We start from the raw sequence: 27,150 nt of genomic DNA on the forward strand, positions 1-27,150 counted from the left end.
TCTCAATTTTGAACCAATCAGTGGTTCCGTGTCCAGTTCTCACTGTTGCTTCTTGACCCACATATAGGTTTCTCAAGAGACAAATAAGATGGTCTGGTACTCCCATCTCTTTAAGAACTTGCCACAATTTGTTGTGATCTACACAATCAAAGGCTTTAGCATAGTCAATGAAGCAGAAGTAGATGTTTTTCTGGAACTCCCTAGCTTTCTCCATGATCCAGTGTATGTTGTCAATTTGAACTCTAGTTCCTCTCCCTCTTCGAAATCCTGCCTGTACTTCTGGTAGTTCTCGGTCCACGTACTGCTGGAGCCTAGCTTGTAGGATTTTGAGCATAACTTTGCTAGTATGTGAAATGAGTGTGGTAGTTTGAACATTCTTTGGCATTGTCCTTCTTTGGGATCAGAATGTAAACTGACCTTTTCCAATCCTGTGGCCACTGTTGAGTTTTCCAAATTTGCTGGCATATTGAGTGTAGCACTTTTACTGCATTGTCTTTTAGGATTTTGAATAGCTCAGCTGGAATACTGTCGCCTCCACTAGCTTTGTTGTTGCTCAGACTTCCTAAGGCCCACTTGACTTCACATTCCAGGATGTCTGGCTCGAGGTCAGTGACCACCCCATCGTGGTTATCAGGGACGTTAAGCTCTTTCTTGTATAATCTTGCCACCTCTTCTTAATCTCCTCTGTCTCTGTTAGGTCCCTGCCATTTTGATCCTTTATCATGCCCATCTTTGCATGAAACGAAACATTCCCTTCATATCTCCAATTTTCTTGAAGCGATCTCTGGTCCTCCCTATTCTATTGTTTTCTTCTATTTCTTTGCACTGTTCATTTAAGAAGGCATTCTTATCTCTTCTAGCTGTTCTCTGGAATTCTGCATTCAATTGTTTGTATCTTTCTCTTTCTCCCTTGCCTTTCACTTCCCTTCTTTCCTCAGCTATTTGTAAAGCTTCCTCAGACAGCCATTTTGCTTTCTTGCATTTCTTTTTCTTTGGGATGGTTTTAGTTGCTGCCTCTTGTACAATGTTGCAAACCTCCATCCATAGTTCTTCAGGCACTCTGTCTATCAGATCTAATTCAGTCAGCTCCTGGTCTAGTTTTTACTGACTATATAGAGCTTCTCCATCTTTGGCTGCAGAGCACATAGTCAATCTGATTTCTGTATTGACCGTCTGGTGATGTCCATGTGTAGAGTCGTCTCTTGGGTTGTTGGAAAAGAGTGTTTGCTATGACCATCATATTCTCTTGACAAAATTCTACCAGCCTGTGCTCTGCTTCATTTTGTACTCCAAGGCCAAACTTGCCTATTATTCCAGTTATCTTTTGGCTTCCTATTTTAGCATTCCAGTCCCCCATGATGATAAGGACATCATTTTGGGGTGTTAATTCTAGAAGGTGTTGTAGGCGTTCATCGAACTGGTCAACTTCAGCCTCTTCAGCACCAGTGGTTGGGGCATAGACTTGGACTATTGTGATGTTGAATGGTTTGCCTTGGATTCGAACTGAGATCATTCTGTCATTTTGGAGGTTGTATCCCAGTACTGCTTTTCCTGCTCTTTTATTGACTATGAAGGCTACTCCATTTCTTCTGAGGGATTCTTGCCTGCAATAGTATACCTGATGGTCATCTGAACTAAACTCACCCATTCCTGTCCATTTTAGTTCACTGATTCCTAAGATGTCGATGTTCAGTCTTGTCATCTCTTGTTTCACCACATCCAGCTTGCCTTGATTCATGGATCTTAACAAGGCTCTATTGTATTCACATGTGTTGAACATCTGTATGAAACTGTTGGAGAAGGTTACCCAGGTGAAGTATCACTGTATAAAGATGACACCCAGTTCATTCTCATTCTCTCTCTCTCTCTCTCTCTCTCTCTCTCACACACACACACACACACACACATCAAATCCAGGTGAGGCAGTGCGTGTTCTGAATCCACGCTAGGGTGCAGTAACAGACCAGATAATGGCCAGTAAGCTGAGAGTCAATCCAAACAAAATAAATATGAGCTATGGAGGGGCTTTGATTTGTAGAACAAACAAAATGTATTAACTGGTCTGCTGGGAACAAAAATAGAAGTGGCCCATGGGAGTGGGGAGAAGAATGTGAAAACTGCAGCTCTAGCAATATCCATCCTTTTCCACTGGGCCAGTCAAAGACATTTGCTGCCTGAGTCAACAGGACTGGCAGTTGGATCTTCCTTGGGAGAGCATCCTCCAGCACACGCAAGGACAGCAGGTAGCTTTGACCAAGCAGGTAGTTTAGACCATATGGCAAAAACAACTCTCCAACTAACAGCCCACCAAGAAATCAGCTAGCAGGCCTCTGGGGCTACTGCTGCCACCTCCCAGTCTCTGCTTTAGACTCCCTAATGTTAGGACCATCCCTGCTTTTCCACACCCCAATTAATGTAGCCTTTTTAAAGTGAACATCAGCAAGGCCACACTGCAACATCCCCCTCCACACCTCATTATGTTACCTTGTCCCTCTCTAAAGCGGGTCACATATCCACACTGAAGAAGCATGATCTTATGAGGCTGCATCACGAAGGCTAGCATGGGCTTGTGTGTTCAGAGGTCATTTATCTGCACTTATTACATGGTATCCCAGCTAAGGTGTTCAGTAGCATTGCAAAGGTTATATGTAGTTATGCAGGCAACTTCAGTACATTTTTTTCGGATAGGTATATATAACATTAAATTTTCCCATGAAACTTCAACTCCCATCAGCCGCAGCCAACATGATGAATGGTCAGGAATACAGGAGGTTGCAGTCCATGAACACCTGGCACCAGGTTGGGGATAGCTGCCTAAAACTTTTCGTTTAGAGCATCCCCTGCGCCCGGGCTCGTGGAAACCAGCGAGGATCTCCCAAAGGCTCCCAGCGCCTCCCACCACAGCTGCACAAGGACCAGGAAAAACTACACCGGACGAAAGCCCGCCTTCTTGTGCCCGCCTCTTAAAGAGGCAGAAGCCTTGGGAACGCAGCCATGAGATATCTTGCCACTTGCACGCCTCCAAGAAGCATCGCGGGTGTGTGTAGGGGTGTGTGTGTGTGTGTGTGTGTGTATATATATATCTCTCTCTCTCTACCACCACCACCCCGCCCCTTGTGTTTCTCTATGGCCAGTCCCTTTTTGGTCATCCTTTGCAGCTCCGCCTCCTTCCCCGGGCACCGCCTGCTCGTATATAAGCCGTGGGGCTAAGGAAACGGAGCGAGAGTGACTGTAGCGGCAGTGCTCCTGCGGTGGGTTGCGCACCGGGTCAGCGGCACCATGGCAGGTAAGCGCGAAGGGCGCTTTGGCCGGAAGGGAGCTCGAGCGCGCCGCCGCCCATCGGTCCTGCACGTTCTCTGTCGACCGCGCAGGCCGTCCGGGCTTCCCCGCCGAGGCTTTCCCCGCCCCGCTGCCGCGGGCCAGGCGTTACCTTGCAGCTAGCGGTGACGGACGGGCTGACTAGCAGGAGCAGCTGCTGCAGCCGCTTCCGCGTCTGGAGCGCGGCTGCCGGAGCAGGAAGCGCGAGCGGCGCTCGGCAGCCCGGCCCGTGCGCGCGCGCTGTGCTGTGCTGTGCTGTGCTGTGCTGGGGAGACCCCAGCTGCTCCCTTTTGGTCATGGCGGCTCCTATTTTTAGGCCGGCTAGCGAGATGGGCTGGCATGCGAGCCTGCGTGGGTAGGGGGTTTGCATCGCCGGTGCACCCCAGAGCAAGCGCCGATGCTCGTAGGGGGACGGTGGTAAAGGTCACCCTGTGAAAAAAGGATGCCTCTTCATTATCCTCTCCTCCCGCCCTCCACCCCAGAAGCAGGGGACACTGGCTTTAGCGGCCCGCCGAGTTCTTACTAGTTCCGCAAAAAAGTGAAGGGAGAAAGAAGGACCGTCTTGCTTGTCCATCGCACTTCCTTTCATCTCACGAGGACAGATTTGCCTAACATGACGTTGTGTGCCCTGCAGAGGGGTTCATGATAGTCCTGTGTTAGCATCTGTCGCCTTCCAGGGTGCGAATAATGCCATTAACTAGCAAGAAGGATTTCCAAATGGGATGCATAACTAGATCAGATATTTGCAGTTCAACTGGCCTAAGTATCTGTGTAATCTGTTAGCTTGTTGTATTTCTAAGGTAGCTGGTCCAATTAACAGCAAGTGTAACACATCCACATGCTCTTGTATAGTCTCCCAACCTTTTAACAAGTGCTGTGACTTGTCTTTAACAAGGTAGCTTTCACTACCTTACCTTTTGGCCTCACCTTTAAAAAGCTTGCCAAATGAATAACAACATACGAAGGACCCATAGCAACTGAAGGCACTTAATTGTTGGTAATGTGAACCATCTGCATGTGGCTTTAGGGCTGTATCATCATGAAACTGTGGTAGCACTTTTATTAATGCAGATAAATGCTGGAGCAAAGATAATCTCTTCCTTGCCAAGCCAGTAAGCACCTCTAGCTATGCCCAGTGCTTTTGTACTGTCCTGTGAAACATCGGGCAATAACAAAAAGGTGCTGAATGCTGCCCAAGGGAAGGCGAAGGATTACTGTGTGGCCAGTCTTTCTCCTTCCACCTGTGTGGTTGCCATAGAGGAGCATGAACACCTCCGTAATCTCTGCAGTATTTTTGCAGGAGAAGCACAACTGTGACTCCCTTGTGTATCTGTATGAGCAGATTTACAGTTGGGGTTCTCTTCCAAGAAGCTTAACACTTGCACTGAAGTCTTAGTTGTACGTTCATGCTGCCATGCACAGCCACGCTCATGCAAAACCAAGGTTGACACCACCACCTCCCTGGCAATGACTTGAAGAAATCCTACCTGTCACTGCACATGAAGCTGGGAGAGAAATGTAAGAGGAAGAAGATGCAGCCTGGCTTTATTTGAAGCTTATCTCTTCAGCTGAAAAGGTTCCCAGAGTAACTTACTTATGATTAATAGAAGCAAGGCCATCTGCAAGTGACTGTGTTGTAGGTGTATTATCTAAAAGACATGGTGATAAAGAGTGAACAGGAGGAGCCCATCAGGGCACCAAATTCCTAAAGTTAAATAGTAGAAATCTCCATGTTTCTGTTTAATTGACTGATCATGGCACTCATTATCACTCGTGGCATTTCTGAGGCACCTAGCTTAAAACAGATGGTATTGTTAACTACACAGTTAATATATGGAAAAACTAACAGCATAATGGAATCAAGTAATGATGGTTGTAAAGGCAGATAGGAAGAGATGTGATTGTTTTCCTATTGCTTTCTATAAATAAACAGTCAATAAATGAAGGTCCCTACCAGACAGACTCACAGTAAGCTTGTACTTTCTGGAATAGTTTTCTTTTGTTATTGGAACCTCAACCCCCTTGTGAGGGTGGACATCTGGGACAGGTCTTGCATCATGTAGTGCTAAATCAGCCACACCTTGATCAAATGAGGTTTATGTTACTGATTTGGAACATGTGAGCCACCTTGTCTGAGTCAGACCACTGGTCCATCTATTCCTTCACTGTCTACTTGAACTAACAGCTGGGTCTCAGGAAGATGTCTTGTCACTGCTGCTATTTGATCCTTTTATCGGGAGATGCCAGGGATGAACGGTCTACATGCAGTTCTATAACTTGCTGAATTGTGACATATGTGAAGTGCTTTCAGGCTTAATAAATGACACTTCTATGCCTTGAGGTAAGGAGGGACATGGCCATAAAGCTTCATATGGAACATTCTTAACCCTAAAACATGTTACTAATCTTGTCTTTCTATTCTGCCATCTCCAAACTTAAATTGATTTAGCCATAAGTGAAAGCCTTACATTTAGGTTATGGTAGAGTTAGGCACATGGGTGCTAGAAAAGTATACAACAGATTCAAATGACTTTCAATTTCCACGGCTCTGACTTGCAGATCCTGCAGCAGACCAACTTTTCCTGAGTCATACACACTTGTGATCTGGGAAAGAGGGGATAAGTTGTGCGAGCGTATACTTTTACTGATTGCATCAATGCTAATGGGTACTAAATTCATGTACATCTTTTACAACAATCCAGTTCAGACAATGAGTGAACTATGGCAGAAAAGATGGTTAACAATCTGCAAATCAGTCAGAATGAATTTGCAAAATCTGTGCATCTGTAGTTGTATTCATACTGTCCAACAATCTTCAGTATGCATACATCAGAGTTGGACACATTCTATTGAAAGTATATCTCCCTAAAGGAAGACTAATTGCCCTGGCAAGCTTTCCTTTTTGGAGAAAACAGACTGGGGTGGGAACTACAGAAGTGGGAGTAAAGCAGGTCTAGATATGTGAAATATGAAGAAGTAGTGTGTCTGGGGGGAAAAGCCAGTCAGCTCAGTGATTAGAAAGTTATAACAGAGCGGGTTTGGTAGAAATTGCTATCCTTTCAGAAAAGTAAGACAAACATCCTGGATCATATCAGGAGCTATTCAAGTTCAGCAACTGCTCACAGTGGCCAACCCGATGCCTCCAGGAAGACCACAAGCAGGGCATGGAGGCAGAAATGTTCCAATTGCCATCATTCTAAGCTATCGGCTGTCACCACTTGGCTATCAACCACATCCCATAAATAATGCATCAGAGAGAAGGTCCTCCTATATGTCCCAAATCAACTGCCAATGAGTTCCATTAGGTAAGCTTGAATGATGGTACATTAGGGAGAGTTCCCTTTGATAATTTTATATACCTCTATTAAATTCTTCTTTTTTCTTTTTTTCTTTAACTAAAAGGCTCCAAGTGATTTTGCCCTCTGTTGTCAGCAGGTTATGTCATTATTCCTTAATACCGCTCAGTGTACCTCTCTTGGTTTTCAAAGTTTTATTGTTTTCTACTCGCTAAACAAATAATTATTCCAAAGACTTCAAACATACTGTGTACAAAATCTTATTTCTCTCTACAAATGCTATGTATTTCAGCCCGAATTAAAATTCCAACTCTGTAGCCATTGATAGAAAAAGTCCCATGTTTGGTAGTAAACTGTAACAGTGTACCACTTCTAATGCTTTCTTCTGAGATGGGGCAATTAGAATTGTGACTGTGACTATACCACAGATTCACATAAGATGCAAGAGCAGCTTGCAGTCTTTTTTCCTAAGGAAATTTATTTATCTATTTAATTTCTAACCTGCCCAATTAGCCATAGGGCTCTCTGGGCGGGTTATATATAAGCCCTAGGCTGGAATTCTTACACAACTGCTGCACAGCAATTTTACATCACTAAGTTATCTACCATAAGTCCCCCAAGACCTTTCCATGTCTTACCTAAACTTTAGGGAAGTCTACAGCTATCTTAAAAGGTAAAGGTTTCCCTTGATGTTACGTCCAGTCATGTCTGACTCTAGAGGGCAGTACTCATCTCCCCTTCCTAGCCAAGGGAGCAAGCGTTTGTCTGCAGACAGTCTCTGTGGTCATGTGGCCGGCATGACTAAACACCGAAGTGCACGGAATGCTGTTACCTGCCCACTGAAGTGGTACCTTTTTATCTACTTGCATTTGCATGCTTTTGAACTGCAAGGTTGGCAGGAGCTGGGATGGAGCAACGGGAACTCACCCCATTGTGCAGATTTGAACTGGCGACCTTTCAATCTACCAGCCCAGCAGCACAGCGGTTTAAACCACTGCGTCACCTGCAGCTATCTTACTGCTTAGCAAAAGAAGAAGTGCAAACTGCCATTCATGTGCCATAGCGTGAAATGGAAGTAATTGATAGTGTGGCAACACTGAAAGCATCCCAACAGCCTCTGTGGTGGAGTTGAGCTCTGTTGAAATAGTTCACACTTTTAGTGTGTCAACAGTTTGCAATGCCTTGGGTTTTTTTTCTCTTAAGTTTAAACAATGAGAGAAAAGTATATATTATTAATTTGGTTCACATCACTTTCAACCCTGAGTTTAACTGTGAATTCATAAAGCAGCAAGGGTGAGCAAGCACATTGGCTCCCAACTGCCTGATCATTCCTGCTGAATTAAGCAGCCTAGGAAAAGTTGAAGCTGATTTAGTGGGATGTAGATCAGATAAAAGTATTACTTCATGCAGTGCACAATTACTTTATGGAATTTGCTGGCATGAGATGTAGTGATGACCACCAATATGTATGGCTTTAAAAAGGGATTGGATGCATTCATGCAGGATTGGGCTAAAAGCTGCTGGTCACCTCCAGTATCAGAAGTAGTATGCCTATGTACACTGGATGGAGGTGAACATGAATGGGAGCTATTGCACCCATATCCTGTGCGTGAATGTCCTCTGGGCAGCTGGTTAGACACTGTGAACTGAATGCTAGACTAGATAGACCCTTGGTCTGATATAACATGCATTCTTAGTATCTTATTTATCATGATATCCAAACCTAGAATTAGGTTCGGGGAAGAAGAACAGCCCAGACTTGTAGTTCATAGCTTGTTCTTGAGTTGTCTAGGTGGTTTCTCCAGCTAATTCAAGGCTTAAACATCACAAACAACCCAGGGATGGCCATTCCTGGTCTGTTTAACAGAAGAAATAGGTGGACAAGAGTTAGCACACACAGTCCTGCTCATTCATGACTATTCAGGGTTTGCTTAACTTTGAATGGCTTTGACATGTGAAGCAAACCTTTGTTTTTAAGGTCATACAACTATTCTAATAACATATTCTAAATAATACAATGCTTAATATTTTGGGTCAAATGCTTGTGTTGTATTGCACCATAAAATAAATATATAAACACCAACTTGTTCAGTAACCTCAAACATGTTACATTACATCACTCTAGAGCATCAGACATTTTTCCAATGCAAGTTGATTTTTTTTTAATTTGCATTAAAGAATTCTAGATTAAAGCTTTCCAAAAACACTTGAATTGCTACTTTATCATGTGGTACAATTCTGAAGTGTGACTTACTATATCAGTCTGGTAAGCCTTTTATTATATGGTCCACCTTGAAGTTCTTTGGATCTGCTTTTTACAGATATGATAGTTTGATTTCTTTTCAATGCCTTGACCAATTAAGACGTTAAGATAAAAGCCTTACCAGATTTCTGTATGGTATTTTCTTGGTAGCAATTTATTGGTGAACTAACTTCTGTCATGCCATAATACTCTACGCATTGTCTGCACATTAACTGACATTGTAATAGGTATGCATAGATCTTGTGTGCTGTCTACATTCAGATTCCTTGCAACAGGGAGTAGTGACCAATACCATAGAAGGCTGTGCTTTCCTCAGCTGGAAGCAACAAGGCTTAAAACTCCTTCACACTGATGGTTTCAGACTAGAGTTATCTTTCAACTCCCTTGACGTTCAGGAAGACTGCTTTTAAAGGCTCTAGAGCACATGGGGATTGATAGTGGTACAGCTCAGGCCTGGAGCCAGCCTAAAAAATGGGGGAGAGGCGGCAGCAGAAAAAATAGGGAGAGCAGTTTTGTTTTCAGGTCTTTTAAAGACAAAACTACAATATATAAAGTATTTGTTAAAGGGGCAGCCTGCCTCTGGCCATACACCTGGTATATCTCTCCCCAGCCCTGTTTTATTTTCATTACCTCCTACTAGGCATTTGACTATTTAGAAAATTCAAGTGAAGATGAAACTCCTCATCTTACTTTGTTATCTGCAAAAATATCAAGGGTCACAAACTTTTTTATTTTTAGAGGCCACTCTTTGAATGGCTACTATTCCCATACAATCTGTTCTGAAACAAGGTCATGCTGGATGTGCTTCTTCTTCTGTAATGAAGTGAGTTTCTAACTGCCCCATTGGAAAGTCAGTGAGCTTGGATTTGTGTGGCCCAGCATGTTGGTAGCAAACAAGTTCCACATTAGGCACTTCTTGAAAACGCTTGGTTTGCCCTGTATGCATGCAAGCAGGGTGCAGTTACTTAAAGGAAGGTCCTATGCAAGGCTGGGCATCCTGTGTGGTCTGTTTGGATACGATATGAGAGTGATGCAAAGTAATGTGTGCATGTCTGTGCCTTAAATTTCTATCTCCTGTCCAAAGTCAACCATAAAGCAATGTTTTCTGATAGTAGGGCAGGCTGCCTTGAGTAAGCAAATGGCACCTCTTGCCCCCACCCAGTCTTTTATTCCAGCAAGAGCAATGCATACTGCCTCCTAGATTTGCTTCTGTGTAACAATAGTAAATAATGCACCATATTAAGTCTAGTCTAAGTGTTTAGACCCACCTTTTCAATAATCCTTAATTAATTTGTTTCTGAAGCCCAATGAATTGAAAACATTCTTATAAAAAGTACAACATAGTGTGGAAGGCACTGAGACTGCTTTAAACTGCCACAGAGACAGAAGTGCTAAAAGTTACATGTTGCTTGTAAATAACAAGAAATGTTTTAATAAATAAAATAAACTTAGAGTACCAACTTTCACCCAGTGGAATTCCCCATAACTGCACTTAATATTTCTAATTTAACCAAACATGAGTTTCCAACTTGGGGGAAGCAACACTGTAGCACCTTTGCCCCTTTGGAGTTGATGCTGAACCTCCTTTTTCACATTGTCCTCAGCTCACTGGAATTCATAAATGAAGGTCTTGGTCACTGGGGTAACTTGTAATAACAAGGACAGACATTAATTCAAGAGCTTTCTGAAACTGCCTGCTTGGTGTCAAGAGGATGTTGAAGTTTATCCATTATGAATGCACCAAAGTTCACTCTCCTAGACACAAGGCCTGACTGAACCTTAGCTGGCTCGCCTTCATCCAGGCCCTCATTGTGACCAAAGACATTGGCTAAGGATCAAGATTGCAGGACTTGTTCTTTCAGGAGTGTCTGTGATCTTGCTTCACAGCCTCTTTGGAATGAAAGTGGGGATGTGGGAAAAGAGATGGGATTCACTTTGTGGAAAAGGCTCCAGGGTTTAAAGAGCAGCAGGTCATGACATCTTGGGAACAAGTGGAACCACTCAGGGGTACTCCTGAACAACTGAGGCTGTGGAAAACTCTTTAAAAGATTGAGAGCATACATTAATTGCCCCTGGTCTTCACCAGGAAGAAATTGGTAAAGCAACAAATGTACAAAGCTTCACTAGCCATAGCTTGGGAACATTAGCCAGGTGTGTCTGATGCTTCTTAACAGCCACATTCTTAACCATTCTCCAAAAGCTGAAGATGGGCTAGTGGTTAGTAGTAGGGAATCAGCATTCAGATTAGCACTTTTTTTTTTTTTTTTGAAAAGGAAGAACCATGTAGTTATGGTTATTTGAGCCTATACAGCACTTTGCCATTCCTGAATGAAGAACAAGCAACAACAATGCTAGCTAACAATGTAGTCTTTCAGGACCTGGCTTTCATCAGCCAAGCTGATCTCCAACAAACTTGCACATCATCTTCATAACTTCAAAGTTTCATCCATACTAGCAGGTAGGGCTGACCCATTTTAAATAGTTCACTGATGAGTTTCTGATTCCTCAAACACTATATAAGTTCAAAGGACAAGAATTATAGTGCCAAGAGAAGCAATGAACAGTCCCCTGGGTCAACTATAAAGGATTACCCTGTCCGAACTCCAGCCTCAAACTACCATTCTAAATATTAGTTCCTCCATAGACTAGACCTGTCATGATCCGAATGCCTTCTGCTTTACTCGAACAATAATCATCATGGCACTGCTACTTACTGGGTAACCCATGGCTTGTTTTCCAAACAGGTATCCTGAAGCCTCTAGACTTTGCACTACACAGGATACGTAGCTCTTCTAGGTAAAGATGTAGCACAGACATAGTATCTAGCAAAAGAAAGATGTTTCTCCTTCATGCTGTCACCACTGTATAATCTTCAAGGAAAGGATACTCTAACCAGATGTTGGAATCAAAAATAGTTTATGAAAAATCATATTGCAGAATTCCTCAACTAACAAAACAATAAGCATTCAACTACCTGAAACTGTTATAGCTGGAATGATACTTCTAATTTATACTGCCTTTGGAAATATTGATTCCAAGCAGCATAGCTATGGCTGGGGAATTCAGAGATTCAAAGACAGTATCAGGTTATCATAGCTTGATCGGCCATAAGTGATTTGGAGCATGAACTGTTTTAGCTAAAGTTTATGCAGCATGGAGGGTGATCAAGATCCTGTTTAAATAGTATAGGCTTAATATTACAACTCATAAATGTACTGGATTTTTTAAAAATCTAATTACACTATGTTCTAATCAATCAATCAGATTTCTATATTACTATATCTAGAAGGGGTGTCAGTTTAATTTTTGCCCATTAAAACATATCTGAGCTATAAAATAAGGGTGTATTTTGGTGATTAAATCTGTAGAAATAGTTTTAATATTTTTTAAATTCAAATCTATTGATCATTAGGCTGTGCAAAGCTTATAGAATGGGTTTATAGTAAGCTAAATGAAATATGAGGGAAGACTAAAGGTAGCTAAATTGTTTTCATTTACTTCAGCAAAAAGTAACATTTAAAAAAAAACAAAAAATAGTTACTGGGTAAATTTGTTAGCTGGTGTGGTATAATCTGAACAATCTAAATAGCTACAGCAATTTCCTAGTAACAGTTCCTTTTTTTTTTGTAAGGGCACAAAGCTTGACTGGCTCTAATTACACTTTCAGAATAAAGATACAACTGCACAGTTGCTTAAATGGGTTTACTATGCATGTACTAATATTGTAGCATGAATACCCTTTTGTTCTTCTAATCCCATCTTTCGGGGTTACTGTTCTTCAGTCAGTACCAGCTGAGTTGATTCACTAAAAGTGGGGAAGGCAGTGTCTTCATAATATGATTAGTAGCAATTTTTTAAAAGTTGAAGCTTGTCCTACTCAGTAGATCAATGTCTACATTCCAAACCTTACGGAGCAAAATACTAGGTAACTATAAATATATAAAACTTTGCTGCACGCTGTACATATTTTAATAGCAATTCAACGTTATGGGTGAATAACTAAAGCTGCAGGAATGGTAGAATGTCAGCTATTGCTTGAGTGAGACAGTGGTAAACAATGCTCTGTTACTGGCATGAAGCTACAAAGATGCTATGCATTAGTGCAAGAGTTCAGGAATACTATTTTAGATTAGAACATAAGTAAGGTGTAGTAGAATATTGTAAAACAAAAGCACATGCTATATCAAGCTGCTTAAAATATCAGCCTGCCCTCATCAGCTAAGGTCACGGGATGGCTCGGCCCTGGTGGTTCTCTATGGGCCCATGGCCAGCTGGAGTCCATCCAGGGAAGAGCCTTTAGCGTAGCAGCTCCATTTCTTTGGGATTCCTTGCCCCTGGGAGTCAGGCAGACCCAACATTATATTGTTTCCCGTGCCTCTTGGCAACACTTATTCCAGGGAGCCTTCCTAATCTAACTAGCCATGGTTTTACAGATATGACTTTGCTGAACTTGTTTCTAACAAGTTTATTCATGTATGTATTTTACCTTTTATTCAGCATTCTTAAATTGCCATAGGTATATGCAGTAACATATAAATAACTAGAATTTGGTACTGCCATCTCTTACGTGACTTGTCCATGAACTAGAGAATACAGACACTTTGGCTGAACAGTTAGCTGAAAGTTTGTGAAAGATCTGGGCACTACAAAAACAAAACTGAAGTAAAGGAGAACGTATTTTATCCCCGGCAAACTGGAATTAATGTCTGTTCACTGTATAGAATACATTCTGTGAACTCCTAAATGTTCAAGGTAAACATTAGTATAAACTGAGGGAATGAAAATACCTTGCATTATGTATGTGGAATAAAATCAACATAATAGCATTGCTGGAACAGACACAGGTCCATCTAGTCCTAGATCCTCTTCCCACATTGTCCAGTCAGATTCTTTCAGGAAACTCACAAGCAGGGCATGAAGGCAATTGCCCACCTCTGTGGTCCTTTGCAAACTGATCCAGAATTGTATGCTGTTGCTACTGAATGTGGACGTTCTATTGGGCATGAAAACAAGGGTCTGATCTAAGTCAGGTCTCCTGCACCAGCCCTAGATTTTTTTTTATAAAAAATGGACAAGGCATAGCTGCTGGACATAGTTTTTGAATACTGTGAAGGAAGGGACTGTAGCTCAGTTCTGGAGCATGTATTTTGTGTGGAGAAAGTTTAGTTTTGTTTCATGGCAATTCCAGGTAGGGCTTGGAAAGAACCTGTCGGAAATCCCGGATGGCTGCTGCCAATCAGTGCTGATCGTACTGCACTAGCTGGTACTCAGACTTGTTATAAGGCAGCTACCTAATGTCCGTTTTGTCTCCTAGATCGTGCCATGCTGAAACTGCTCCCAGAGTAAAACCAAGTTACAAGACTGTCGAGTACAGTGGGGCACTGCCTACTGTCTTCCAAATGCCCCCACTACAAACCTCTAACATGATTTGTGTCTCCTCTCCTTAAGACCAGTCTTTTGTGACGCTAGCCACAAATGATTCCTACGTGAAAGGAGCTCTCGTACTGGGTTCATCACTACGAAACTACAGGACAACGAAGAGGCTGACAGCACTGATCACTCCCCATGTCTCAGATGCAATGCGGTAAGGTGTGCTGCTTGCATATTCTAGCTCTACGTGAAGACAGGTGGCTTAAGGTGGAGGTGTGCATTTAATCTGAGCCTAGCAGAAGGAAACAGACCTGGATGAGTTCTTCTTAAGAGCACTTCTGGGGAAATCTTTCTTTTAATTAAACAGATGGAAATAGCTGTTCAATAATAGGCTATGCTTTATAAATTCATTATTAAGAGGGTAACAGTGATTCCAGGTAGCTGCCACAGACACACACATGCCCCAATAAAACCTGTGGGAATTCATTACTTAAACGAATAAGATGGAACTTGCACTGAGATAATTTACTTACTACTTCTTAGCTAACGCTCCGAAGTAAACACTGATGCACAACTTCATGGATTATCTCTCCCAGACTATTAAATGGGTTGCAAAGCACTAATAAAGACCCATCGGTGCCAAGACCTGTCTCATTGAGAGAAACAAAGGAGCAGTGTAGTTCAGGAAGAACAGCATAAATGTTGACTCTAGGTAAGCGGATCATAGTCTGATGTTGGCATTACTATCTTTACTACATCTGTAATGCAAACAGTTTCTGGGACAGTGTGGCGTGGGACATAAGCAATGTGCATCTGATCTTTCACACACACACACTAGATGTGTTGATTTCTGTTTCACAAGAAACTTTGCAAGTAGCCAAAATGACATTGGATGTTAACTACTACAATGCAAAAGCCTAAGTAGGTATGCCCCTAAGTCCAGGATAGAAGATAAGACAGGTAATTCATGTTCTTGCTATTTGATTATGTAATAAAGGAAAGAATATATTTAAAGAACATCAATGGTGTTGAAAGGAAAAAATAGCCTTTCCCCTAAAACTTCAGCTTGAGTTTAAGTTTTACATGCCTGGCATGCCATTTAACTGCATGGCAGCTGGTGCAATTGGATTGCTTTTTCTCTGTGTGCTGTATTTGCATAGATGGGATCTTCAGCCTGGTCCAGATCCCATTGCATGTCACAACGGCAACACTGCATGTCACAGCGGCATACTGGATGTCCTGTACATGGGATGACATGTAAGAAGTCTGCTCTTTCTGAATAATGTGTTTTGATTTAAATTGAGCCTGATTTACTTAAGTGGAGTTTTTATAGCATTGGTGTCCTTCCTACTCCCCCCTCACCCCCCAATTAGTGGTTGTAGTGCTCCATTCCAGCAGAGGCCACAAAGCCAAGAACTGAACTAGGGCTTTCAAGAAGTGATATTCCACATGTACCCTTCCTTGGCAAGTATTTCCTTAGTGGAGGCACTTGAACGGAGGGGGCTTTCATGTTACGTTTACAGCATGGCTCATTGGCAGAGTCAACAGCGAAGTCCTGTTATATAATAAGGTCCCACACTGTAGCCCTTTGTCATTCAAGAAGCACATGATTCTTGAATTTGGGGCAATGTGGGTGTTTCATGTGTGACCCAGGGTTTCTGACCCTACTTTCTATGGGGAGTGCAGGAATAATGCTTCAGTCACTTTTGTGACATGAAGGTGACATGAGGACCATTTCTAGCACACAGCTACTGCGATGTTCTCTCCTCCCCCCACCCACCCACAACCCTTTCTTTCTGTACTCTGAATTTTAAAAGGAATTGCAGTAACAAGAACTGTGCCTTTCAGACTACAAAGCACTACAAAAACAGTGCATGATGCTATAGAGATAAATGCTAGTCACCAATTTTTATTTTTATTTTATTTGGAAAAGAAGTTCCCTTTCTTATCCAAAGCAGACTCTGCAGTATAGAAAAATAAACATCCCTTTAAAAAAAATCTCTCAAATGTTGCATTAAGAGGAATCATTCTTTTGTTCTTATTAAAAACATTGTTTCTTCTATACTCCCTGTGCATCCAGTTCTTTTTAAGGAACCCTTATTTATGTGGATTGTAATTTAGTAGTTTATTGCATGGAATTGCCCCTTTTATTCATTATGGGATACTATATTCTGCCTCATTGTACCATAAATGAGGATTTCATATAATGGCCATCTTTAAATTGTGCGAACTCCTTGCCAAAATGGCATATAATTCTAAACAAAACAGAAAGGAGGAAATACAGGAATTCCAAGCAGTTTCAAGCAAGGTCAGTGCTTGCATTTAAAATATCTTTCCAAAAACAGTGGAGAAACAATGTTGCATCAGCTTCATTTTTAAATGTAATCGGGTTCTAACAGGGCTGCCATGAAGTGTGTTTCAGTTACCAACTGGCTATCCAAGGCACATCTCAGCAGCTGCCCAGGAGTTATTATACAGGCTGTGAAAGCGCCTTCTTCCTTGACCGTTGCAGCTTAAAATAGCCAGCTGACTTATCAGGAGTGTTACTAGCTCTTTCTGATCCATATGTCTGTGTAGGTGTATGCAGGTCCTATGCATGCTCCAACAGCCTAATCCACCACCTTTCAAGAGTATTATCTGAAGTGTACATTCCTGTGCTCTTAAGTTAGAAATGTACCGCAGGGATAGATGACTGCTGTAGCACACATTTCAAGCAAATTCCTGCAAGGGTTGCTCTGGCAGAAGCTTGGTGGAGGACTCACTTTGATACAGTTCAGAGAGGTGTGAAGGTAACTTGGTTGAAAGCAAGCTCATGGCATTGACGTCTGCTGTAACATATGACCATTCCTCTGATAGGCAAGTATTGGAAAAAGTTTTCGATGAAGTGAAGTTGGTGGATGTCTTGGACAGTGGAGATTCAGCCCATCTCGCACTACTGAAGAGGCCTGAGCTTGGTGTTACACTGACAAAACTCCATTGTTGGGGACTAACACAGTTTTCAAAGTGTGTGTTCATGGATGCAGACACAATGGTATGTCTGATTTACTGTTTTAGAAGGTATTTTTGAGCTGGATCCATTTTAGGTATGAGTTAGGCAACTCAGGCTATGTGCATAATAAGAGTTGGTAGAAGACGTTTGTCATGCATGATGCCAACCTTGTGTGGCAGGATGCATTACAGTTTTACAAGCACAACGTGTGCCTTAAACTAAACCACCACCTAATAAGATCTATTCCTTCTTGCAGTATATGTGCAGTGGCATCATCGAGGGAGCTAGGGCTGTAGGGCTGACTGGCTGGGATCTTAGAAGTGTCTCCATTGTTCAGGCAGCATGGCCCTAAAGATATGGGCAGGATTCTTCAAGGCCATATTTAAGAATTGGACTTTTTTCACCTGTTTTTAGGGACTGCGTAGATCATCCAGATAGCTTGGGCTGTGGGGCAGTATAGAAATGAACTAACTTAATAAAATAAAGTATTCACTGAGCTGCACTTGTAAGGAGCATGTTCTGTGAAATGATTGTGTAAAGTGAAAAGTACCTTCAGTTTTAGTCCAGAAAAATACGTATCTGTGCCTAGATAGAAAGTCTTAAAATGTTCATTATTCTGGAAAAAGGAGCCTATAATGCTGTATTAAACTATTTTCCAACTTAACCAGGTTTTGTCAAATATTGATGAGCTTTTTGAAAGAGAAGAACTTTCCGCAGCACCAGATCCAGGTTGGCCTGACTGTTTCAATTCAGGAGTTTTTGTCTATCGCCCTTCCATTGAAACATTCAATCAACTGTTGCAGCTTGCCATAGAGAAAGGCAGCTTCGATGGTATGTGTTAAATGCATTTATATTCTGAGGAATGGTGGGAACAGCTCCTGTACAAATTGGAAGTTGCATTGTGTAATTTTAAAACAATATGCAGGAAACATTTAATGCTTATAGGATGCTGTGCTTGTGGAAGCACTCTATAGATTGGGGATTTATTTCAGTGAACTTAAATATATGAAATATTAATGAGATATCCTTAAATTGGCTGAAGGGGAGTAGGAAGGTGAATTAGCCATCCGTATTTGAAATAACTAGGAGAGGAGAATTTATTAGAGCTTCTTAGGGCTTTATCTTTTAACTGGCCAAGATTTTTTTATATAATGGATAGTGGCTTTTTTAGTACAGTATGTTCTTTTTTCTCTAAAGCTAATGCTATTGTATTTTCTAGTTATTCTGATCTTATTGGGCAGGTGTATGTTAGCCCATCCCATTGAGTTCCAAGAAAAGTATTAAAGGGGCAAGCAAATTTCCATTTAAACCATAGATGCTATTGGGATGCTTTAGCTTAAGAGGAAGTCTAACATTCTTCCAGAAGATTCGCTTGCTTTCTTTAGTGAAAGGGAAATTCATTATCTTGTTAATCTGCTGTGGGAATGTCACATCATATCACCTGAGAGGATGCAGTAAAGACAAAGGAATATACTGCTCAGGAATTTTGGATTACCATGCAACACAAGATGCACTCCAGTTTGTAAAGACCAAGTCAGGCAGGATTTTTTAGTCTAAAGCTGCTGCACTGGCAGCTGGAAGTATTGTTGTGTCCTGGATAGTCCACTTATTGCAGGAAATATGTGGCACATATTCAAGCACTCCAGTCATTCAGGGATCTGGTCACAGAATACTTGAAGTAGTTCTAAGGTGACTTACTCATGACCTGATGCCCTGAAGATGTTTTGGTCTTCAGCCCTCATTAGCATCAGCCTGTATGGCTGATGATCCAGAACCTGGGAGTTGTAGTCCAAAATATTTGGTGGGCAACAGGCTAGAGAAGGCTGCTTTAAGGTAAGGGAAGCCTTAAATGGTCTCCAACTTAATCTGAAGTTGCTTCTGTTAGGTGAGAATACACTAGTATATGCTAACCTGCAGCCCAAGGGAAAATCACAGTCCAACTGGGCTGTAAATATATCTAATGCAGAAGGAATGAACACTGCAGGAAATGGCCACAGGCTCTTGGTTCAAGGCATCATTTGCATAACCAATTCATGCAACACTGTTGAGCTTATTCCTCCTGTACAGCATATTTTAATTGCCAGAAAAGCTAAACACCACTACTTGGAACACACATTTGCCTGCCATAGTTATTTTTTATTACTAGATCTATATGCTGCCTTTTTTTCTTACAAATAACCTAAGGCAGTTTTCATGATCTTCCTTCTTCCCAGTTTATACATTCAGGAACAGCCCTGTGAGGAAGGGACTAACCCAAGTCACCTGGTGAGCTTGATGGCCAAATGGGGAGCAGAAACCTGTCCAGCCCTCTGAGCATTACACCACACTGGCCGTTGTGCAAGTTTTCTAGCAAGAGCTTCTGCATGACTCATATCGGAAAGATGGGGTGCAGGGAGAAAGAATGATCCAAGTAGATGAGAACACTGCCTAAGGAAAGGCTATTTACTCAGCAAAGGAAAAAGAATTTGCTGCTATTCATAGCTGCTTAGTCAAGTTGGCTTCCATTTGTTATATAATAAACAGATAAACTGTATCATAGTGAATGAAACTATAACAGTCAATGCCATGGGTAACTACTCTTATGCAGGGAGAAAACATTGCGGCCATGGGTATCTATATTAAATTACTAAAGTCCCTTCTAACTTTAAGAATCATTAGCAGATAGAAACAAAAAGAACTTGCTTGTGGCACTAAGCTTGGTTGCTTTCTGGTAGATTTATCTGTTTCTATTTTGACATAGCAGGTAAAATGAGATGGAATGCAGAAGAAAAGTACTCACGTCTGACAGTGAGAGTTATTTAAGGCCCTGCTTGGAACGGCTTGACGGTCTCTAATGTAACTTAAGTGCTGCCTCTGGTTAAACTGGCACAGATTTTAGATAGCTTATAGTAAGACGAATACAGAGGCCATGGTATTTGTCTGAAAACACAAGAAGTTTTGTGCCTTTCCTGACTGCATTTCACTTAATATAAGCTCACTTAGTTTGGCCTAATAAGGTAATATTTAATTTCCTTCCAAAAGCCAGTGTGCTGAATTCCAGTAGAAGCTGAAACAGTAAGGGCTGTAGTATAGCACTACATGGCTTTCAGCTGTGAGATCTAACAAGTGGAACAGAAATGCTGTTCTTCGAAATGTGATTTTCTAAGTGTCTGATTTTTCCCTGGCTTTATAAAGACCTTGCTGGTAACTAGCCCTGAAATTAGATTAGTAACTTCGGTACAGAAGTTGGATGCTCAATAAACCCTAATCATTGGTAGTAGTTTTGAGTGCATTTAAAAGAACCACAGTGTGTCCCAAGCTGCCTGTTAGAAGTGTATAGAAAGAACACTATTATTCCAGAATTAATTTATTGGCAATATGTATATAGCTTGCTCAAATAAAATCCCTAAACTACTCATGTTTAAATATGGTTTAAAATATGCTGTTAAAACAGTTTCAACTGTACTAACAATATTAATCACATTTTAATATACTAAACAGTTCCATCAAAAGCAACAGTGCAAACAGCAGTAAAATGGAACAGCTATCATTAATTGAAATTACTTACAAGCCAGGAGAAGGCTGGTTGAACAAGTGGTTCATTTCAAACATCTAAAAATGCACATCTTCTGCTTTCCAAACTGCATGGGGAAGGTTTCCCAGAGGGTGGGAACAGCTAACTGGGAAGGCCTGAGTTTGAAATCTAAGTGGTGACATGCAGTTATTTGTAGAATGACAAGGAAGGTAACCTCTGAAGATCTTAAAAGTTGGTTGATTTATATGTAGGGGATTATATCCTCTAGCTGTCCTGTTCACAAGATATATATAATCGTGTAATTTTTATAAATTTTTCTTTAAATTTTATTTTGTGCAATGGTGGGGCAGGGCTAAACCACAATCTTAAGAAAACTGAAACATTACAATTTTTGAATAAAATGTAGAAAGATCTATAGCACTAATTACATGTATAGGATATCTCTCTATATGTTAGTACATAATAAAGCATACCACCATTATGAAAGATTTGTGCATAGACATCAACAAAGGCACCCCAAATTCCCATGTTTTTATCCATTTGTATATTATGCCTAATGGTCACCTGTTAGGTCAAAAACTGAACGTTTCATTAAATCTTCTACCCTTCGTGTTACTGCAGGTGGCTGTTTATCTTACCAGTGTTGTAATATTAATCTTTTAGCTGTTCAAAGGGTGTGGAAAATCCATTACATTGACCTTTTGTTAAATTCTAAGAGATGGGTGGGTAATTCAAAAGAACATGTGTCTCTTTAACTCTCACATGATTTATCCAAAATTAACTCCTCCCAAAAGAAAGCTGCTGTTGGGCATATCCAAAACATATGAAGAAGAAATGCATTATCCACACTATACCTCCAAAAATTGGTCAATTTAATTAAGCCCTTAACAAATTAAGTCCTTAAGCCCTACTGTGACATCCAGTATACTTAAAAGATCTTTTCTTTTTTTGCTTTATTAAAACATAGCATAAGATCATGATTTCCTGCAAAATATATGATAATAATAAAGTATTCCATTGATTGGTTAAGAGGGTACGTCAATTCATTATGCCGTTCTTTCATCATATTTATTCACCAATAATACATATTTATATACATGAATTTCAGACTATGAAACTGTTTGGGCTCAATTAATACTTTTAGTAACACAGGAAGCTCTGAAGCTGTAAAAGCAGAAGGACCAAACCTGAATTCTAACAAATGTTTCCACTGTATACATTGCCATGCTGCTGTAGCTGGCAACTTCTGTTTAGCGCACAAGCAGAAATGGCACAAATTGTCTCCAGGACCAAGAAACTGAACCAAAGTAAAAAAAAAAAGTTTTTTCCTTCCTAATCTGCCAAAACAAACTTTTCCTGCCAATTTTAAAACCTCAGTTTCCCCATAAAATCAATTTTGTGTATGAAAAGATGTCAAACACAATTGATGTGAAAATAGATGCCACAACTCTAGTCCCACAACTAGAGAGGGCACATTCTCTGTTTTGGTATGATGAGAGCCCAGTGAAACCCACTGGAGAAGAGAATCCAAAAATGAAAATTCTGGAACTGATCAGAGAAAGGAATCTCATCTAAGCAGAAAATACCAAAATCTATTGCACATCAATGAATAGGCCTAATGGTATAAGGAAATAGAAAGGAGTTCACTCTGACTGAAATTTGCACCCTTTTCAAGGATATTTGCAGTGAATGGAATCCCATTTCAATTTACAAAAGAAAACATTAAGCTTCAAGAAATACTTGTCAGACATAAAGGAATACCACATAAACAATATGAGGTATTACATTCATTTTGCAGGTGTTCATCCAACTCCATAGACTTAACTTTATAGACGCCCATCTGTTGATGTGCCTTGAGACCTCATTAATCAGCTTACTCAAATTTAACTTAATCTTTTGTCAAACATCTCTTGGGACAAGTATACCTAGGTAGTGCTAGACTCAGCACGTAGTTGTTTCACCCCAGCTGTGGGCTAATGGTGTGAGTAATCCTAGGAAATTAGGAAATCCTAGGAAATTAGGTCCGCAGCCTGGGAGTGCTCCTCAACCGGAGCTTTCATTGGAAGCTCAGGTGACAGCAGTGGCGAGGAGCGCTTTCCTTCAGCTTCGGCTGATTCATCAGCTGCGCCCCTACCTGGAGTACGACTGCCTGGCAACAGTGACACATGCGCTGGTGACTTCCCGCCTTGACTTCTGTAATGTGCTCTACATGGTGCTACCCTTGAAGACGGTCCGGATACTTCAATTGGTTCAAAATAGAGCTGCCAGGCTGCTGACAGGGACTGGGCGTTATGTTCACATGATTCCAGTCCTCCGTCAGCTTCACTGGCTTCCCATTGAAGTCCAGGCCCAATTCAAGGTGTTGGTGATGACCTATAAAGCCCTAAACGGCTTGGGTCCTGGTTACCTGAAGTAGCGCTTACATCCATATACGCCCGCCCGCCCCTTGGGATCTGCAGGAGAGGCCCTTCTCCGGGAACCCTCCATGAAAGAAATTAGAAGGGTAGGTACTCGGAGGAGGGCTTTCTCTGCGGTGGCGCCCAATCTATGGCATGCGCTCCCCAGAGAGGTCCGCCTGGCACCGTCGTTATTTGTTTTTCGGTGCCAGGCGAAGACCTTTTTATTTAAGCGTCATTTTAATTGTTAATATTATTTGCTTATTTTATCTGGCCAGGGTGACTTATTTTATATTGTTATTTCTTGTATTTTAATTTTATGTTGTGAGCCGCCCCGAGGCTTCGGCAAATGGGGCAGCATAGAAATGTTTTAATTAATTAATTAATTAATTAATAAAATTAGTAAGCCAGGTCTAGGTTTGCTTACAAGGAGACTTTATTGTGAAAACAATCGCATTACTAGCTAGCTTTTCAAGGGCTTAGCAAGCAAGTCACTTACAACGCTGTGCATGGACAAGCCTCTAGGCAGGGTCTAGTCAGCTGGAATGGTCAGCAAAGTCCCCTCCAAGATAGTACCCCAAACGAAACAAGGGGAAATGCCCAGCTCAGATAGATTACTCATGGGAAAGCGGCTGGCTGCTACACAGGTACAGCATCTAAGCAGCGTGAACTACTTGTTTACTTGTTAGTGAGTTGACAAGTACACTATATGCAGCTTCCTATCAGTGTACGCTGTAGCACATGAAGTGCTATAGCACATCCTCACAGGCCATAAGACCTGAAGCTTTCCATTAGTGTCAGTCAAGATTCTCACAACAGAGTCCTGTTACCACTTCGCGTGCCAGAATGATAGAATCCAATAATATCAACTAATTAAACTAAGTATATAACAAGGCATAAGCTCATTAGTGACTGCTGATAAGGTGCATTATCTCAAAACAGAGGACAGCTGCATGTTCATACTCTGGCCATCTTCCCCAGGGCCAAAAAACAAGAGTGAGCTAAGCAAGGTAACTAAGGGGCAGCACTTTACTTTTGCTAAGCAGACCTATACTTTCAGTGACAGGGCTGGATTTTCACAGCACAGGCCCAATGCAATAGTCTAAACTGCCAATTAGACAACACAGTAAGGAGTGCACATCTCCAATAGCACATAAGTTACTGCTTTGATCAGTTAACTTTGTATGATGATAATATAGGCTTGTAGCTGGCCCAGTAGCTAATAGGCAGCCAGTGTCATTCATTTGGTACAACTGCTATGTGAGCATAACTGGATGTCCCACATTCTGCACTAGCTGCAGCATGTGGGCAGAGGGCAGCTCTACATATGTATTACAAGAGTGCAATTATGAGGTTACTAGTGCATGGATCCAGCAATGGGCATAATTGGTGCAAGTTGTTAATTGGCACATTGGGCCAATAACATCAGCTGGCCAACTTGAGATAAAATGGACCCCTGAACTCCAAACCTGTGCCTCTTCAGGGGAAGAGCAGCCCCATCCAGGATATGCAGACAGCTCTGCTCCTGAACTTGAACTGCCCACTCAGATTCTCTGTCTTACCCAAATTTAATTTTAGTTTATTAGCCCTCATCCCAACCATAAGTGTATCCAGCCACTGATTCAAAACACACACAGCCTCTCCTGGTTCAGATTTCAGAGAGAGAGAGAGTACTGATGACACCTTTTCCTAAATCTCCTAGTTATTCCTCCTAAAAGCTTCATATAGATATTAACACCTATGGCCACCCTGAACACTTCCAGTCTTGTCTGATCTCAGAAGCTAAGCAGGGTCAGGCTGGGCTAGTACTTGGGTGGGAGATATTAATTGATCCCACAAAAGAGGATAAGATGTACTCAGCACCTCAGCAGATTCTCCATTAGCAGCTGTAGCATTCTCCTCAGCTTTCAAGGTGGCCAATTTTCTCCTCTGAATGACTCCAGTATCAGCACTCAAGTTTTCAAGAGTGCCAGTACTGGATTCCTGAGGTAGATGAAAGCAGTGGAAGCAGCAAAATAAACCTTAGTAGGCTTGATGATACATTCTCAAAGATGTTCCGTCAGCTTCATGGTGAGTCTTACCCTGCTTGTGCTCCAGCCATCATCTGACCTTTTTCATTGTCAGGAACTCCCCAGTAAATGAAGGAGCTTTCAGAGCTCCACAGGACCAAAGAAGGATGCACATGTTAATGGCGCACTGACCTTGCTGTTCCATATTGTGACAAGGGCCTGGAATAGTAGTACTGCTTGTGAAAGGAACCATGTAATACACTTCTTAAAAGTGTAGTTTTTCTAGCTATATAAAAAGGACCTCAAACACTACAGTGTATATTTCACCATCATTTTAAATATGTATGCCACTTCTAAAAAATGTGCCTATTAGAAACTTCTTTTCAAGCAGATAATATGGTAAATCAGAATTAAGAGGTTTGGGCTACTTTCCCATGTGCCCAATAATCTATCCTTAAGATTACTTTCCTGGCTATGCAACCTGAATAGCATGAACAGCTTGTCCATATGGGAATGAAATTTTAAAAGTTGATAACTGTCCTAGCGAATAATTCCTGCATTTGTCACCAGATTCCATTTTTAGTATGTTATAATTTATCTTTGAATCTTGGCGTCTTTTATAATGAAATTGATCTGAGCAGTTGTCTGTAGATAATAAAAAATGCCCTTTGGCTAAAATAAAAAATTAGTCTGACAGAACCATAAAACCTGTAGTACCCCCACAATTTTGCACTACCCTGTAGTGCAAAATGCTTATTTATATAAGCTATTAACACGATTTGTTATTAGAGATTACCACTATCTTAGTTTCTGCCATCTGATATCCTTGTTATTCAATTTGTCCAAATAATTATTATGACTGCTTGAGAACCATAGATTAAAAACTCAGCCAGGCTTCACCTGTGTACAAGTTCTATCAGGCATAACCTGCAGAACCAGCCAAAATCATAGGTATACAACATCACTGGGAGTGGTTCAGAGCTTTGGAATAAACTTCAAAAACTAGTATGGTGTTGACACCCAATTCTGTTCTTCCTTATCACCTAATACGAAGGGAGCAGTTTGGGCTGGGCGCAGGTGAACAAACTGGTTAATAGAAAACTGACTCAGGGATTGGGATCTAGCTTATCTTTGGAGGAGGAGGTTGCATTTTCCTGGAAGATCATGTCCTTTAGCTTCCAAATACTCATGTACCTAGATCTTCAATGGGGAGATATGTCTGGACAACTACATGTAATGTATAAGATATAAATCTTCCTGAGTCAATCTGATTTGGCAGTTATGCCTCGGTTAAATTGAACTGCTTGAATTATTGCAAACACAGTACATAGTCCTGATTTTGAAGAGCATCCAGAAGACTCCATTGTGCAAAATACTGCCAGCAGTCTGCTGTACGCATTATTAAAACCTAGTTGCAGCATTATTAAAAGATGTGCCAACTGCTGCTTGTTTTCCAGGCTCAGTTCAAAGTGGTCTTTCAAATCTTTAAAGCCCTGGATAGGATAGCTTTTGGCCTGGCTAAGGATTGTGGAGAGATCCCCGTGAAGACACTGATGCTCACAGAAGCTTATTTGTTAGGCATCCAGGAAAAGGCTTTCTTTTGCATCAGTCCAAATGGATTGGTTCTCCTCCAGAATGAGAATTGGTCCCCACCTTACTGACTTTTGGAAATGGTGTTAAAAGGCATTTCCTGGACCTAATTTAAAATTAATGTGCTATTTTAATGTTCTCATGGTTTTCTTTTACCTTAGATGGGCATTACTTTGCCTTGGTGACATTTGGGAATGGAATAGGATGGCATAGGTTATTAAGAAAATAATATAAAAAATTTGCTTTGACAGCCAAGTTCTGTTGTGGATTTTTCCCTTCTCCTTTCCACAGCTTTACTGGTTCAATGAATAACTGCATTAAATACTTAAACCGGACTGGAAAATCACTAAGGATTGGACTCATTGATTATTTCTGAGTTCCACCTCAAGCCTCAGCTCACCTCAT

The 27,150-nt window shown here is 41.3% G+C and overlaps 1 protein-coding gene across 4 annotated transcripts in view; it reads left to right on the forward strand.

Moving 5' to 3' along the window:
- The first annotated feature begins 3,200 nt into the window (after positions 1-3,200).
- GYG1 (glycogenin 1) overlaps positions 3,201-27,150 on the forward strand; it is a 32,124-nt gene continuing 8,174 nt past the window's right edge. For all 4 annotated transcript variants that reach the window (XM_044432754.1, XM_044432756.1, XM_044432755.1 and 1 more), the window contains exons 1-4: positions 3,201-3,286; positions 14,326-14,461; positions 17,104-17,278; positions 17,905-18,067. In XM_044432754.1, the coding sequence (XP_044288689.1) occupies positions 3,280-3,286; positions 14,326-14,461; positions 17,104-17,278; positions 17,905-18,067 (481 nt within the window). In that variant the 5' untranslated portion in view covers positions 3,201-3,279. The remainder of the gene's footprint in view (positions 3,287-14,325; positions 14,462-17,103; positions 17,279-17,904; positions 18,068-27,150) is intronic.

The sequence above is a fragment of the Varanus komodoensis genome, unplaced genomic scaffold, assembly GCF_004798865.1.
Source record: "Varanus komodoensis strain SLA01 unplaced genomic scaffold, ASM479886v1 scaffold25, whole genome shotgun sequence".
NCBI classification, from domain to species: Eukaryota; Metazoa; Chordata; class Lepidosauria; order Squamata; family Varanidae; genus Varanus; species Varanus komodoensis.